The sequence below is a fragment of the Cyclopterus lumpus genome, chromosome 4, assembly GCF_009769545.1.
Source record: "Cyclopterus lumpus isolate fCycLum1 chromosome 4, fCycLum1.pri, whole genome shotgun sequence".
Taxonomy (NCBI): domain Eukaryota; kingdom Metazoa; phylum Chordata; class Actinopteri; order Perciformes; family Cyclopteridae; genus Cyclopterus; species Cyclopterus lumpus.
The window spans coordinates 3139609-3153421 of record NC_046969.1 but is presented as its reverse complement, the minus strand read 5'-3'; the positions used below and the strand labels follow the sequence as shown (position 1 = coordinate 3153421).

Below are 13813 nucleotides of genomic sequence, written 5' to 3'. Positions count from 1 at the left end.
ACAGCATGTGCTACTCGTGTTTTAATTTGTTTTAAATAAAATTTTATGAAAAAAGAAAATATATTATAATCAAGATATGAGTGATACTCCTGGGCACAGTATGCTAAATGCTGGCAAAAACACAGTTTCGATATATCAATAATGAATACCCACTTTTTTTTCTTAGAAAGTAATAACATATTTCCGACAGTCCGTGAAGGCCGCAAGTCTGGGCAGCAAACCTAGTGCGCATCGTGATTTGAATGAACAGACCAATCAGCGGCCTCGCCAGTCGGAAGCCGCTGGCTTTCCGTCACTCTTGCCCAATCACCGCGCGGCACCGTTGTTTGCCTTGCTTTTTGAAATGAGCTCTAACAGCAGGCGGACACCTACTTGGGACTACTATGAAGTAGCGTAGTTAGCTGTCAACAAACTAAAGTAGCCATATTTCGACAATTTGAAACTATTTTCACGTATTAAGAGCAACATGCGTCGACACCAGACTTGAGATTTAACGGAGAAATGTTCCAGCTTTTCTGAGTATTTTGGACCGAAGAGGAATTCTCCGACATTATTTCTTGTATTGTTGACTTACTCGCTCGGTAACTAGCTCCGTTAGCCAGAGAGCGTATTGAATTGAACGAGCTCGGCCGCTAACGGCAGTGTCGCTCCGCTCGCTACCTCTCTGTTAGTCCCTTCTCTCAGGCACCAGCCGCCGGAACAGCCGGTAAGTTTGGTTTACTTTGAGCTAGTTTGAGCTGTGCTAAAAAAGCTAAATAACGCTAAGCTAACCTCTGGTGAAGGCAGCCAACGTTTAAATAATGACTCCTGTAAGCTAATGACCACTGCTGGCCTCATAGTTCAAGACATTCTGCCCACTATGTTACACAATGACTATCTTAGGTCTTAGGAAACACGAAAAGGAGAGAAAAGTTACCAACTAACTATGTGCTTCGTCTCCATAATCCGACTAACGTGTTTGTAAAAGAAAGGAAACGTGTCCGTTGTGAGCTTGTTACACGTTTTTACCACGGCACTGTTTGTCTTTGTTTTAGCCATAACCATAATTACACGTTATTTTTGATTGCAGCAGAGAGTTTTAGGCCACTGTAACTGTTACTGACTGTCATTGGGCCCAGGACACACTATGCTGTTAACCAAAACCGTTGTATCCTCCTCGCCTAGTTTTCCCAAAGTTATCACGGTCCACATATGTTGCTGGATTGTCACACTTGGGCAGTATTTTGCGTTTGAATTCATGCCGACTTGAGTCTCTGGCCTCAGTTTGACAGTTGTCTCCCTTCTTCTCCTCCTCTTCCTTGTTGCTCTACTGTCTCATTCCTCTCTGCCTGGCTGGCTTCTCCCTCTTGTGTCTCTCTCTCTGTTCATTCCCTGTAACTTTTGATGGCTTGGACAGTTCGGTGCCTTCACAAGTCCTCAGCATGGCTGACAGCAGCATACTGACTTTGGGGACAGCCCGGAGTCTGTTGGTGGACACTTCGGTCTACGATTCGAGGATCGCAGAAACCACCAAGGACCATGTATTTCTGGGCATGTCATGTGACGACGGGGAAGGTCAGTCTGCATCGGCTACCATTTTGTCTTCTCTCCCTCCTCCTTTCTCTTAATATCTTGACCCATATACCTCCAGTTTCAGCATAGATAACACCCAAGTTAACAAACCAAGGATTTCCCTGTAGAATAAGTGGGAGGCTTTGGCCGCCTGTGAAATGCCACTACTCCTATAGTTTCTTTTCACTCACCAGGTGAGGCGAGAAGGTGCTCAGTACCGGCAATATCTTAAGACCTGGTATTGGTATCAGGACTGATAAAGTAGGATCAGTGCAGCCTTAGATTAATTAATGGAATAGTATTTTTGCTTGATATGCCCATCCCATGTTCTCCTGGGAACATGTGCTGGCTTTATACTTTACTCTTATATCAATCCACCTCTCCCTAATTTCTATGCTCCCATTCTCTCTTACCTCTTAATCAAAGATGTTTTGTCGGCCTATAACCCCTGGCTGAAAAACGTACATGGCCTCCCAGAGACTACCTACTCCTTGAGGTGTGTGTGTCCCTTTACCACCTTGTTCACTGTTCTTTTTCTCTCTCAGATATGCTGCCAAAAGTGGAGACGAGGGTTGTTCTTGTGGGAGCAGCGAGCAGAAATGGAGCTCTGGTCAAAGCACTGCAGGTACATCAATCTCTATTCACCCTGAACTACCAATGGGCTCCATTAAATCGGCTGGCCTTCACCGTCTGAGCTTTTCTCTGTTCGACAAGTAGGCCACAGAAATTCTGTTTTGAAGGCCTGTCCATAGATGAACACTTTTTGCCCGTGTTTTTTTCTATATCTTTAGTGTGTAGATGGGAGTTGCATCTGAAGCGGCATGTAATGTGAAAATACCTCGTGGATGTCCATGAAGTTGTTTTCCCCCAACATCATGGACATGGAATTGCATGTTCAGGATTTCTGCACTACACAGCAGTGTAACCTGCTGTCTGTGTAGCAATGATTTCTGAAATGCAATCATATATAGTGACATAATTAATCTGACAAGAGCTAAAAAAAAAAAAGAAAGTAAAACCATCAATGTAAAACATGAAAACACTGAAAATAATAACATTGAAACTAGTGCTGCAACAATAAGTCAACAAATCAGGCAGTTTTATGGTGGTGGTATTATGAAATTAACATCGATACTCAACTCGAAACATGATTCTACTAATTTTCACTCTATTGGCAAAGCGAGTTTAAACTTATATAAAGTATATACAAAAAACAGATTATCTTTATTGGCTCCAAATAAGAAGGAAAATTAGGTATTTACCTAATATGTGTTTTGGGAGGACTATCCTGCATCATAATGTAAATGTAATATGATTGATTCTGAATTGGTAACCTAGTGACAACCAAAACGTGTGTGCGTTAATCATGATAAAGACAGTATTGCAAAATCCATGCTGTGGCCCAACGTGACACCGGTGATGGTGATGTGTGCACCACTAACGTACATACTGCCTACGTCTGGTACATACTCATGAATACAATATCTCAGAAACAGCAGGAGGGAATTTCTTCTCCTAGACTCAAGGGCAAACTGACTAGATTTTGGTGGTCAAAAGATAAGGTCACTCTAATCTAACAAAACACAAATTAAAAGTTAAATTGAAACCTTTATTGTTTTCAATGTAACCATTATGACTGCCCCATAAACCATTATCCACAGTATAGCCCATGACCATAACGCTGCTTTTACTTTCCAGTAAATAATTCCACACATTATAGTTTCTTGTTAAAAAACATTTCAATTTTTTTTTTGGTCACAATTCTCGTTCCACCCTGACGGCAATCAATGAATTAAATGCTCTGACGGGAAATAAAGTGGTACCAGTGGCGGTCTCAGGACGGTCATAAGCCCATCCAATCATTTAATATGGCCTGATTGTAATGATTGGACGCACTACCTGCCTGAGTGTATTCTACCCAAGCACCCATTGAGTCACCACAGTCTTCCACAGGCTGCTAGCTAAACGGCTGTGAGTACTTACAGACGCCGTGTTGGTAGTTTACGTCCATTCTGATCCTTTGGGGGAGTGTTTGGAGGAAGGCCTGACTAACCGGGCTCCAGAGCTACTTTAATTGGAAAGGATTGGGCGACGCTGCGCTGTTTTTTTTTGCTTGGATATTCTTGCACGTTTCTCAAGATGACATCGATTGCATTGTTCTATTTTTATTTTGTTTTTAAAGCTGCTGCATGCTGAGGCTTACCCCTCCGAGTGGCTCAGTTAATTGCCACTCGGCTTACATGTCTGTACTTGGAGACTTATTTTGACCAAAAGAAACAGCTTCATTTTTTAAATTCAGTAATACTGTTTATTTGAGGGAGAAGTGCGCACACACTTTTCTAAAATCTCTCTCTCACACACCTGTCTGAGGAGATGAGACATGGTAGTACAGGAGTCCTAGTAATTGGCTGCTTGTAGAGCCTTCACAACCCACAGTATTAAAGTGTCGTTTCGGCATTGAAATGAGTGATGAGTGGTTCTCGTGAACAGCTGCTGGCTGTAGCCGGTGTGTTTGTATCACAGGCCATTCTCTGCTCCCTCACTAGCATCGCAGCCCATCAGAGATTATCAGTTCACTACACAGCGCCACTTGGCTTCGAGGGCTTCTCACCACGCGTCTGTGTGCGCTTAAGAGAGAGGCAGAAGAAAAGGATCGCGGCCAGTTTGCTCATAATCTTGATGAATGATGAGATTTTTAATTAGATCTAATTATAGGCAAGACTCCAACACAGTACTATGGAAATGGTACTGTCTGTGATCTAGAAATCTATTATCTAGTCACGGAAGGAATTTAATTCCACTTTTCAGAAAAATTATACTTCAACAAATGGATGTCAAATGAACCTGTCAAAAATACTAATTGTCATCCGTTACTTTGTTATAGTTATCTCTAGTAGATGCAGAAACCCACATTATTCAAATTATCAGGACATTAATTGGCTTTCATTTCATCGGATGAATAAATAAATCTTAGCATTGATGTCTTTTAAGCTGCTTAGAGCTAGTGTTAAGGTCATAAGTCCCTCAATTATGTGACAACGTTTCTGTCAAACTACTGGATTTATTAAATATTCAAGTTAAAAACATTGATACTATGCTGCTCTTTTGAAGGGCACTTATTTACATTGTATTTGGTGACTTTTTCTTGCCTTTGGAATACTAAGTGCTTCGTAAAGGCTTAAATTAATTACTCAATTTGTTTAAAAGGCAGTTCGAACCTCTCTAGCTTCTGCTAGCTCCCCTAGCACACCCATTGGTGGGTCGTAGCAGTTGTCAGGTCAAAGGGATTTTGTTCCTAAATGGCTCCTTTACAATCGTCTTGCTAACTTTGTTCATCCAAATCCAAACTTAAAAACAATTTCCCCCGATTTCTTTGCCATTTGAGCAGACGGAAACATACAGGTAGGCCTACAGAAGCAACAAAGCCCTGGGTTAATGTTACATTTCCCTTTAACAAAACACAATGCACACAAGGGCGATTTATTTAAATGTCTACCAGTGGGTGTGGGTGTGTTTGTGTGTGGGTGTGTTTGTGTCGGCTCCAGTCAACAGCGTAGTTCTCTGTCTTTGAGTAGCACCTCGTGAAGGTGATTTGGAGGCGTGGTGGCAGACTAAGTGCTGCGAGAACGACTTCTTTCCCAGGTCTCCTGAGTCCTGTCACTCGTGACGGCTTCCTGCTTAAATCATCTATTCCTCCCTGCCGATCTGCAGCGCGGCCACTTCCAAAGGCGTCTGCCGACAGCTCCATCAGGGTTCTCCCGATTGCCTGCCGACCGCCTGCCGCCATCGCTCATGCAACCCACCGAAAGAGCCCCTCCTCCTACTTCTTCATATCCCCCTTCCCCCTTCTGTACCTGTCTTTTCCTGCCTCCCCTGAGGGCTTAGAACTTTTATATTAATTTTTCAGAGAAATTTCTCCTCCCAGGCTACCCCCTGTGATGCTCGATACTTGTTTGAAGTCCCCTGTCTTTCGACTTTGCAAGGACACGGACCCCGCCCCACCTCCTCCTCGCCTTCCTATATTTTGTCCTCATGTGGGTTTATTTGTGTGAATTTGTCTCTGGCTTTCACTTTTTCTTTCTTTCTCATTCTCTCCCAACACTCTGTCCTTCCCTTCTTTTTATTTCCCTATCGCCTCTCAAATGCCAGTGTTTGACATCTGCTTCCTGCTGGTTGGTTTTTTACAGGCCATCAGAGTAATGGAGGTACCGGTGGTAAAGATAAGAGAAGGCGAGGCGGGCGCCGAGGAGAAAATGATGATAAAATCTATAGTCAATATGGTACAGTACAGTGTCGGCCTCTCTGTGTGTGACTGACACTTTGATGAGGACTGGGGGAAGTGCCGCATGAGTCTTGATTCACACCGGGTACTCACTCAATCATTGTGCATGGCCAACTCACTGATGGTGAATTGATTTGTGGGTGCATAATTAATTGTATGTGATGCAATACTTGATAACTGGATCTCTCCCTAACAGAGATGGATTGAACTCAAATGTCAATGCGAGTTTCTGGGCTGAGGAGTCATTTAAAAACGCTTAATGGCATTTAAAAATGGGCTTTTTAAACAGGCAACGTCCAGCATGTAACATATTCCATGTATATTCCAAAAGCACTTGAAGCGTTGGTGTTTGAGTGTCCTCTCCTGTTAAAGAAATAACATGTCAATTAGCTTTCCCTTTTTGAGGGTGAGATGAGAAGATAACAGTGTCACGTCTGGATGTGGCTTTTACAATTATACATTTACATACATAAATGATTAGACATTTACTAGTGCTCTGCAGGAGGGTCGTCTAACACTGGAAAGCCAGGCTCACTGTATCCCCTTCAGGTCTTTTGCTAAGCTAGTGTATGATATTGGTATTAATCTGATCATCTCACCTTTCAGAGGGAAAGCAAATAAGTGCATTTCCCAAAATGTTAAATTACTCACACAGGTGTGTGTGTGTGTGTGTGTGTGTGTGTGTGTGTGTGAGAGAGAGAGAGAGACTCCGCCGATGCTTCTTCACTTTGTCCTGTGTCATTTGTTTTATGGGCTGGTTTACAGGCAGCACGAGTCATTTCACCCCTCCTGCGCTGCCAGCTCCGCACATAAGCGTCCCGACAGTTTGCTCCGTTATTGAAGCCGTCGATTCAGACAATTCTATTCAGATTCCCGAGTAACACATTCCCTCTTCTGAGAGGGCAGGACTGATTGTTTTCATGCAGCACTAAGCGTGGTCTCTGTGTGGAACACCATGCTGTCTACTGCGTGTAGAATGATGGGGTAGTGCAGTCTTTTCTACACTCCCATCAGGAAAAAAATCTTAATTTAAATTATTTTAAGAACTCACTGGCTCTGAATATCTCCTCTGAATCACGGTCGGATTATTGTGACGCAGTGTACTTTCTGCCTTACTTGTCAGTGAGTATTCAAAAGAATGCAAATATTTGGTCTCTAAATAGTTTTGAAGGTCATGGACATTTGATGTTTCCATATTTTTCTTAATAAAAAGTACAAACCGATCACCCGCCCTTGCCAACCCCTCTTTCATTCCCCGTGCTACGTTGCTGATTCATTATGACATTTCCTTCCGCAGTGCGCCACGCACCGCTTCATTACTCCGTCTTGTCATTCCTCCTTTTCAGGACATCAACAGCTCGTGCATCATGACGGACAACGTCGAGGAGTTTGGCGATGGCGAGAACACGGATTTCGAGACGGTGTTCGTCCTCACGGACTTCGATTCTTCCGACTACAACTACCTCTACAAACGCGACAACCGCATCGTGGGGCCTCCCGTCGTGCTGCACTGTGCTGCCAGGCAGGAAGTAAGTGATTCATCCTTTTCTCTCCGGGGCATGATGTGTCACGGACTAGATTCCCCAACAGGATGTCATCAAGGAGTGATTTAATTACTTTAATAACTTCCCCACTTTGGTCCAAGCGTGGCTTTTTAGACCTCATCAACTTTGAATTCAAACAAAGAACTTACAGCGTCCCTCTGACACATGTGGTCGGTTTGTCATGTGGGGAGGACCCAACAGAGACGGGCCCGAGATTAACCTTGATTTGACGAATCGGAATGCAGAGAATCCGTCGTGGCTCTGCGACAGAGTGATGAACGGGAGCTGCCTGCTGTGCTGTCGGTCTGACAGAGACATCACATAGGATGCTAATGCGGAAGATGAACAATATGCCCCGACTGTGGCTTCTTTCAACACGACGGAGGGCGCTCTGCACATTTGTCAGCTGAGGACGGCACACGCACACGCAGGCTGTGACTGCATTGCAGAGCACCATAGAGATGTGTGTCTCTCGACAACGGGACCAATGGTCTCGGGCCATTTAGCAGTTTTTCACCAACTTATCTGAACATGACTACATTACATTACATTACATTACATGTCATTTAGCTGACGCTTTTATCCAAAGCGACTTACAATAAGTGCATTAAACCATGACTATTAGGTGTTGGAGTCACTATTCATGCATGTTTACCTCTGTGAACCATGCACAATAGTGTTAAACATAATTTCCCAAGACCTTTTTACAGGAACATAATACTAATATTATAATTTGTACACATAACATAACCGTGGGTGGGAGGGATGCTCAGGGGGCCGCAGCCCCTCCTAAACCCAGGTATTTTGAAGAATATCAATTGATTTTAAGAAAGCTTAATCTTTATGTGAAGTACGCAATTATTTCTTGTGGGAAAGAGGAATTGCTTTGTTTTATATCTGTTTATTATTATAGTTATTATAGGGTTGGGTACCGTACTCTGTACTTTTAAAAGAACTGAACGCATTACGTCCCTGCTATGCAGGAGTTCACATTGAATCAATCAATAACGTGTTCCCCAGGTAAGTGTCGAGAGAGAGTGAGTCCAAGTAACAGGCGTCATCCTGTCAGACACACCACCTGGAGGGAGTTTCCTCCAGTCAGCTACAGCGGTCTTAACTAGTACTGGCACACTGGGTCATTTGAGTCTAAATTGAGAAGGTTTGGTATTTATTTATTTACGTTCTGAGGAAGAGAGAGAGTGTTCAAGTATGGACTGAATTGTAGACGTGATGCAAAAACCTGGTTTCATCATGAAGGAATTTCTTCAAAATCCAAAATGTCCACCTGGACTCGAGGAACAGTTGGTTATTGGGGGTCAAAGGTCACTGCAACCTCCAATTGGTCATCAGTCTGCAGACTGGTAGCCAATGGATGACCGCACCAAGACTTCCTTTTCTGTGCTCTGTTGCTTAGTTACAGTCTGATTAGCAACTTGAGTTTCACAAGCAGCCAGTTTAGAAGTCCATTTTAAACCAATAAAAAAGCTTTATGAGACGATGGCTGTTGGCCTCCCAGAATGCATTTTCGACCGATGTGTTCCACCTCTTTTGTGCTCCACGCGGACGGTTTACCTGCGTTCAACGAAAGAATGCTTGGACGTGATTGGTCAACACACCAGAACGGTGTTCCCCACGTGAAAGCAGCATTTGTTCAAAGAGTCGACGCTGTCCATCCCTGAATGTGGCGCTGTCGTCTTTTGCAGGGCTCTTCCACTCAATTGTTAATCACATTGTTAAAAGACACGCTTGCATTAACGGTATCGCTGTGTTATTCTATACTTCAGTCTCTCCAGTTTTCCTGTCGTCCTCTCTACTGCACCACAATGCTGAACCTGTCGCTGTGTTTCACCGGCTTCAGGAACAAAGAGGAAGTGGTGAGTATGTCAAGGCACTTTCTTTGTTCTTGATCCTTCTGCGTAGAAAGGCCATGTTTTTTTGTTGTTTTTAAACCGACCTGTCTTTTGGGCAGCACCATTCCAGATGCAATGCCATGAGCGTTCTTTCAGGATGCATGTTGTAGGGGAACACTTACTAATAGGGGTTTTCCGTGGTGGAGTTATGCCGTAAGCAGCCCTTTTGGAGTCGAACCGGATGTGTGTGTTAACCCATGGCACGGCAGAGAAATGTAGTTTACCTTGATGACTTGTTGAATGTGTTGCTGGTTTGCAGTAAAAGCAGCAAGAGCCTGTTGCCTGTTGCTCTTCATCCAACATCTCGCTGTGGCTGTTTTACCTGTAAGACAATGTGGGAATATACCGTTTTTCAAATGTTGCCTATTTATATGACTGCGATGGATTTAAAATAAAGAAGTCAACAATGTGGTTGAATTGTAGACTTTCAACTTTATTTCAATGGATATAACAAAAATATTGCGTTTAGGAATTAGTCATTTTTACACAGACACCCACCCATTTTCAGAGTTTCAGAAGTAATTGGACAAACTAACATAAAAGTAAATATGATTATTTGTAATACTTTAAGGAAGAGCCTTTGCAGTCAATGGTAGCCTGAAGTCTAACACCCATAGTCATCACCAAACGCTGAGTTTCCTCCCTTGAGATGCTTTGCAGGCCTTTACTGCAGCCTCCTTCAGGTGCTGCTTGTTTGTGGGTATTTCTGCCTTCGCTTTTATCTGAAGTAAATAAAAAGCATGCTCACTTGGGTTGAGATGAGAAACGCCACGGAGCAGGGTAGAACATGGAACTTAAAACGGAACATGTTTTGACTGTCAATTGTAGGCAGAGGAGGATGTAAGAAGAAGCAGCAAAACAACAGTGTATTATTGTACCGTGTGTTATGACATCTTAATATCCAACCAGGACTGGAGATCAGCTCCTCGTTCACTAGAAACGTCTCAATCCTTAAAGCAGTGCCTCTCAAACTTTTTCTGTCACGCCCCACTTCGGAGGAAGAAAAATGTTCATGCCCCAAAGCCCCAACAAAATTGTAACAAAATGGTCTGTGCTGAATATTTATTGAAATAACAACTTTTTGTGCTTTTTCAAATAATAGAATCACTTTGCAATCACTTTCAAGTAAACCAGATTGCCCCATCAGACAAAAACTAATAAAACGTGCAATCACTGTGTTAAAACAACACAAATAAAGTTATATCTGTGCAAAAAATAACTAATATTTGGCAAAAAAAATAGCTATAACAAAATCTGCATTCCCCCTTGCGTCCCACCTGTAATACCTTCCCCACAGTTTGAGAGGCACTGCCTTAAAGAGAGAGGTTGGAGCACTACTTTAAGCTATTTGGTTGAGATGCCCTTGTTTGTCTTGTCACTAAAGGCAATGCAGTTCAACAGCACTGCAAACTACAGCCATCAAAACATCCATCAAGTCAAACACTTACTGTTCCATATTTCCACGCTGTAATATATGCTATTTGGAAATCAAATGCATATCAAAAGTCTCAGGTATACAGAGGGACTGATCCACTATGTTGGGGAAAAAGATTAATAGCAATAGAGAAAAGGTAATTGGCAGAGCAAAATGTTTATCATAAACCACCTTGGTTGAACTTGTGCTGGCTGTTTTGTTTCCTTGTAGAAGAACTTGGTGAATCTGGTTCATCACATGGGTGGAACCATCCGGAAAGACTTCTCCACCAAGGTTACTCATCTCATCGCTTACTCCACTCATGGAGAGAAATACAGGGTTTGTACATGCATATCTTTGAATAAATACCATAATTTAGCCTCAGTAGGGCCATGGAAGAAGTAGAGTTAGTAAGGTGCAATGAAGAGATGTAAATTCATCCATAAGGAGAGAGAGAAGAGGAGATAAGTGCTCAGTGTATCCTAAAACATCCCCCAGCAGCCTATAAGCCTATAGCAGCATATCAAGGGGCTGGACCAGGGCAAACCTGATTCAGCCCTAACTATAAGCACTATTAAAGAGGAAAGTCTTAAGTCTACTCTTAAATGAGGTGACTGTGTCTGCCTCCCGGACTGAAAGTGGAAGCTGGTTCCATAAAAGAGGAGCTTGATAACTGAAGGCTCTGGCTCCCATCCTACTTTTTAGGACTCTAGGAACCACAAGTAGCCCCACATTTAGTGAGTGCAGCTCTCTAGTGGGGCAATATGGTACTACAAGCTCCTTAAGATATGATGGTGCATCACCAATCAAGGCTTTGTAGGTGAGGAGAAGAGTTTTAAATGTGATTCTTGATTTTACAGGGAGCCAGTGCAGAGCAGCTAATACAGGAGTCACGTGATCTCACATGGTGTCATTATTCCAGCTCCATCACTGGGCAGTCAACATTCTCTACATAATGATAAATTCAACCAAAATACTTTTTTATTACCCAGTTAAATCCTTTTTTAACTGACTGCAACATGGCCTCCTCCATAGCGATACACTGAGAAGGCAAAGATCTGTTCATCTTTTTGTCTCTCAGTTCTTACCGTTACTCTTTCCTCTTCATGGAGGGTGTATTTTGTTGAAGCTCAACAAGAGATAATCCAGTTGAACAACATACTTGTTTTTGTATGGTGCCTGGAGTGAAAACTGTTTGTACCTGTCAAATTTGTAGTGTGATTCTGAGTGACAAGGGGGATCAGGATCAAAAAAGTGACTGAGGGGGGGATTGTTGTACCGTGAGCACTGACAGTGGAATTACACGCAGGTCTTCTAGTTCAAGGGTTTTATTTACTCATTTGTGTTTCCTTTTCCTCCTCTCTCTTTCCTACGTCGTACTGTGTCCCATCTCTCAGCTGGCAGTGTGCATGGGGACGCCCATTCTGACGCCATCGTGGATTCACAAGGCTTGGGAGAGGAGAGATGAAGTGTAAGTAGAAGGAAGGAAGGAAGCACGCTCAAAGCTGCTGTCCTTTACGACGAACCAGCTCTACAATACGAGTGCTTTTCTCTGCATATGCGAGTGAAAAATCTCTGTGTGCCAAGTGTGAAAAGTAATTTTGCCTGACGGTTGTGAGCAAGGCTGCGTCCAGGTTGACTATGAAATCCATGGTTCAGCTAGCAGCGTCTCATTTCCAGCCACTGGCTATCTTTCACCGGTTGCAATGACGAGCGGCGGCTGGTCATATCTGCCGTTGCTGGCAGGCCGAAGTGAAACGTGGCCGTTGTCCGCTTCGTGTCCCGTCTGCCGGCTCGTATTTGTTCTCGGCGTTAGATTATTTGTGAGGGGAGAAACTCCACTCTGAAATATCGATTTTACAACTGCGAGGATATTCTGCCTCCCTGTAATCGAACTGGAAAAATTAGATTTAGTATCAGCAACTTTTAAACAAGGTGGATTTGGCTATGTGTTGCCACTGACATGTTTCAGGCACTTTAAGGGTAGCTGCAGTGCTGAAGAAGTACAGTAACTCCCATTTCACCCCCCGGCGTGCTCCAGATTCACTGTCATTTAAATGTGCTCCACACTAAACATTGTTATATTAATTTGTGGCTTTTAATGTCTTTTCTTTGAAGTGTTTGTGGAAGCACAACACAAACCTAGCACCTACAATTCTTCAAAGTTCTGGTTTTGTGAAGCCCCAGGTTATGGGGTGTGACGTCCTGACCAAGACTGTATGTACGTAGCTAGTTGATGAGTACACCTGTCTGTGTTCTCTCTTGATGATATCAATGTGCGACGTCTTGTTACTTCCTGCTGATGAAAGCTGGTGTATCTAGCACTAATATTTATGATTGCTTATTGGTCCCCGGAAGGGATCGTTGTTGATGGACGACTGTGGCTCTGGTCGCAGAGCCGGTCGTCCTTTAACCAGAGGATCGGCTGTTCGATCCCCGTCTCCGCTAGGCAATGCCGATGTGTCCTTGGGCAAGACATTTAACACAAAATTGCTCCTCTAGGCTGTGCCATTGGTGTGTGCGTGTGAATGTTGTATGATTGTTAGTTAGTCCTGATGGGCAGGTGTCACCTTGCATGGTAGCTCCTCCCATCAGTGTGTGAATGATGACAAGTAGTGTTACAGAGCTTTGAATGGTCAGCATCATCTGCAGGTAGCAAGCTGGTTAATTGTAGCATTTTCAGTTAATGATTGTCCAAGTGAATGCATTATGGTTGTGTGGATTTACACACAGATCAAATTAACATACAACTGGAACAGTTTTAGGAACGATGTCATGGTGGTATTGACTGACCTTGTTTCTCCCACCTTCATGTGTTAAGGCACTTTTACGCAGAAGAAGAGGCGTTTCGAACAGAGTTCAAAGTTCCTCCGTTCCAGGACTGCGTCCTCAGCTTTCTGGGCTTTTCAGATGAAGAGAAGGCCAACATGGAGGAGAGGACTCTGAAGCACGGTCAGTGTCATGGCGCCCACGCAGCAGCTTTTCCTATTGGGTTTTGACAGATAGTGACACATTTGACAGTGCTTAGACATTTATTGTTCAGGTTTTTGAAACCTCTTTAGAAACTCACTATGTTCTTACTCGAGCCCAGTGCAGACCTAATCTGTTGGGA

The 13813-nt window shown here is 43.3% G+C and overlaps 1 protein-coding gene across 7 annotated transcripts in view; it reads left to right on the top strand.

The window, feature by feature from the left end:
• Window positions 1–244: 244 nt before the first annotated feature.
• Window positions 245–13813, top strand: part of ect2 (epithelial cell transforming 2) — a 41268-nt gene continuing 27699 nt past the window's right edge. For 5 of the 7 annotated variants that reach the window (XM_034530346.1, XM_034530342.1, XM_034530344.1 and 2 more), the window contains exons 1-8: window positions 317–706; window positions 1397–1554; window positions 2097–2176; window positions 7180–7362; window positions 9162–9251; window positions 10933–11040; window positions 12099–12172; window positions 13523–13653. In XM_034530346.1, coding sequence (XP_034386237.1) covers window positions 1422–1554; window positions 2097–2176; window positions 7180–7362; window positions 9162–9251; window positions 10933–11040; window positions 12099–12172; window positions 13523–13653 — 799 coding nt within the window. In that variant the 5' untranslated portion in view covers window positions 317–706; window positions 1397–1421. Of the gene's footprint in view, window positions 707–1396; window positions 1555–2096; window positions 2177–5738; window positions 5832–7179; window positions 7363–9161; window positions 9252–10932; window positions 11041–12098; window positions 12173–13522; window positions 13654–13813 lie in introns of all 7 variants that reach the window. The other 2 variants (XM_034530347.1, XM_034530345.1) reach the window with 2 other exon arrangements.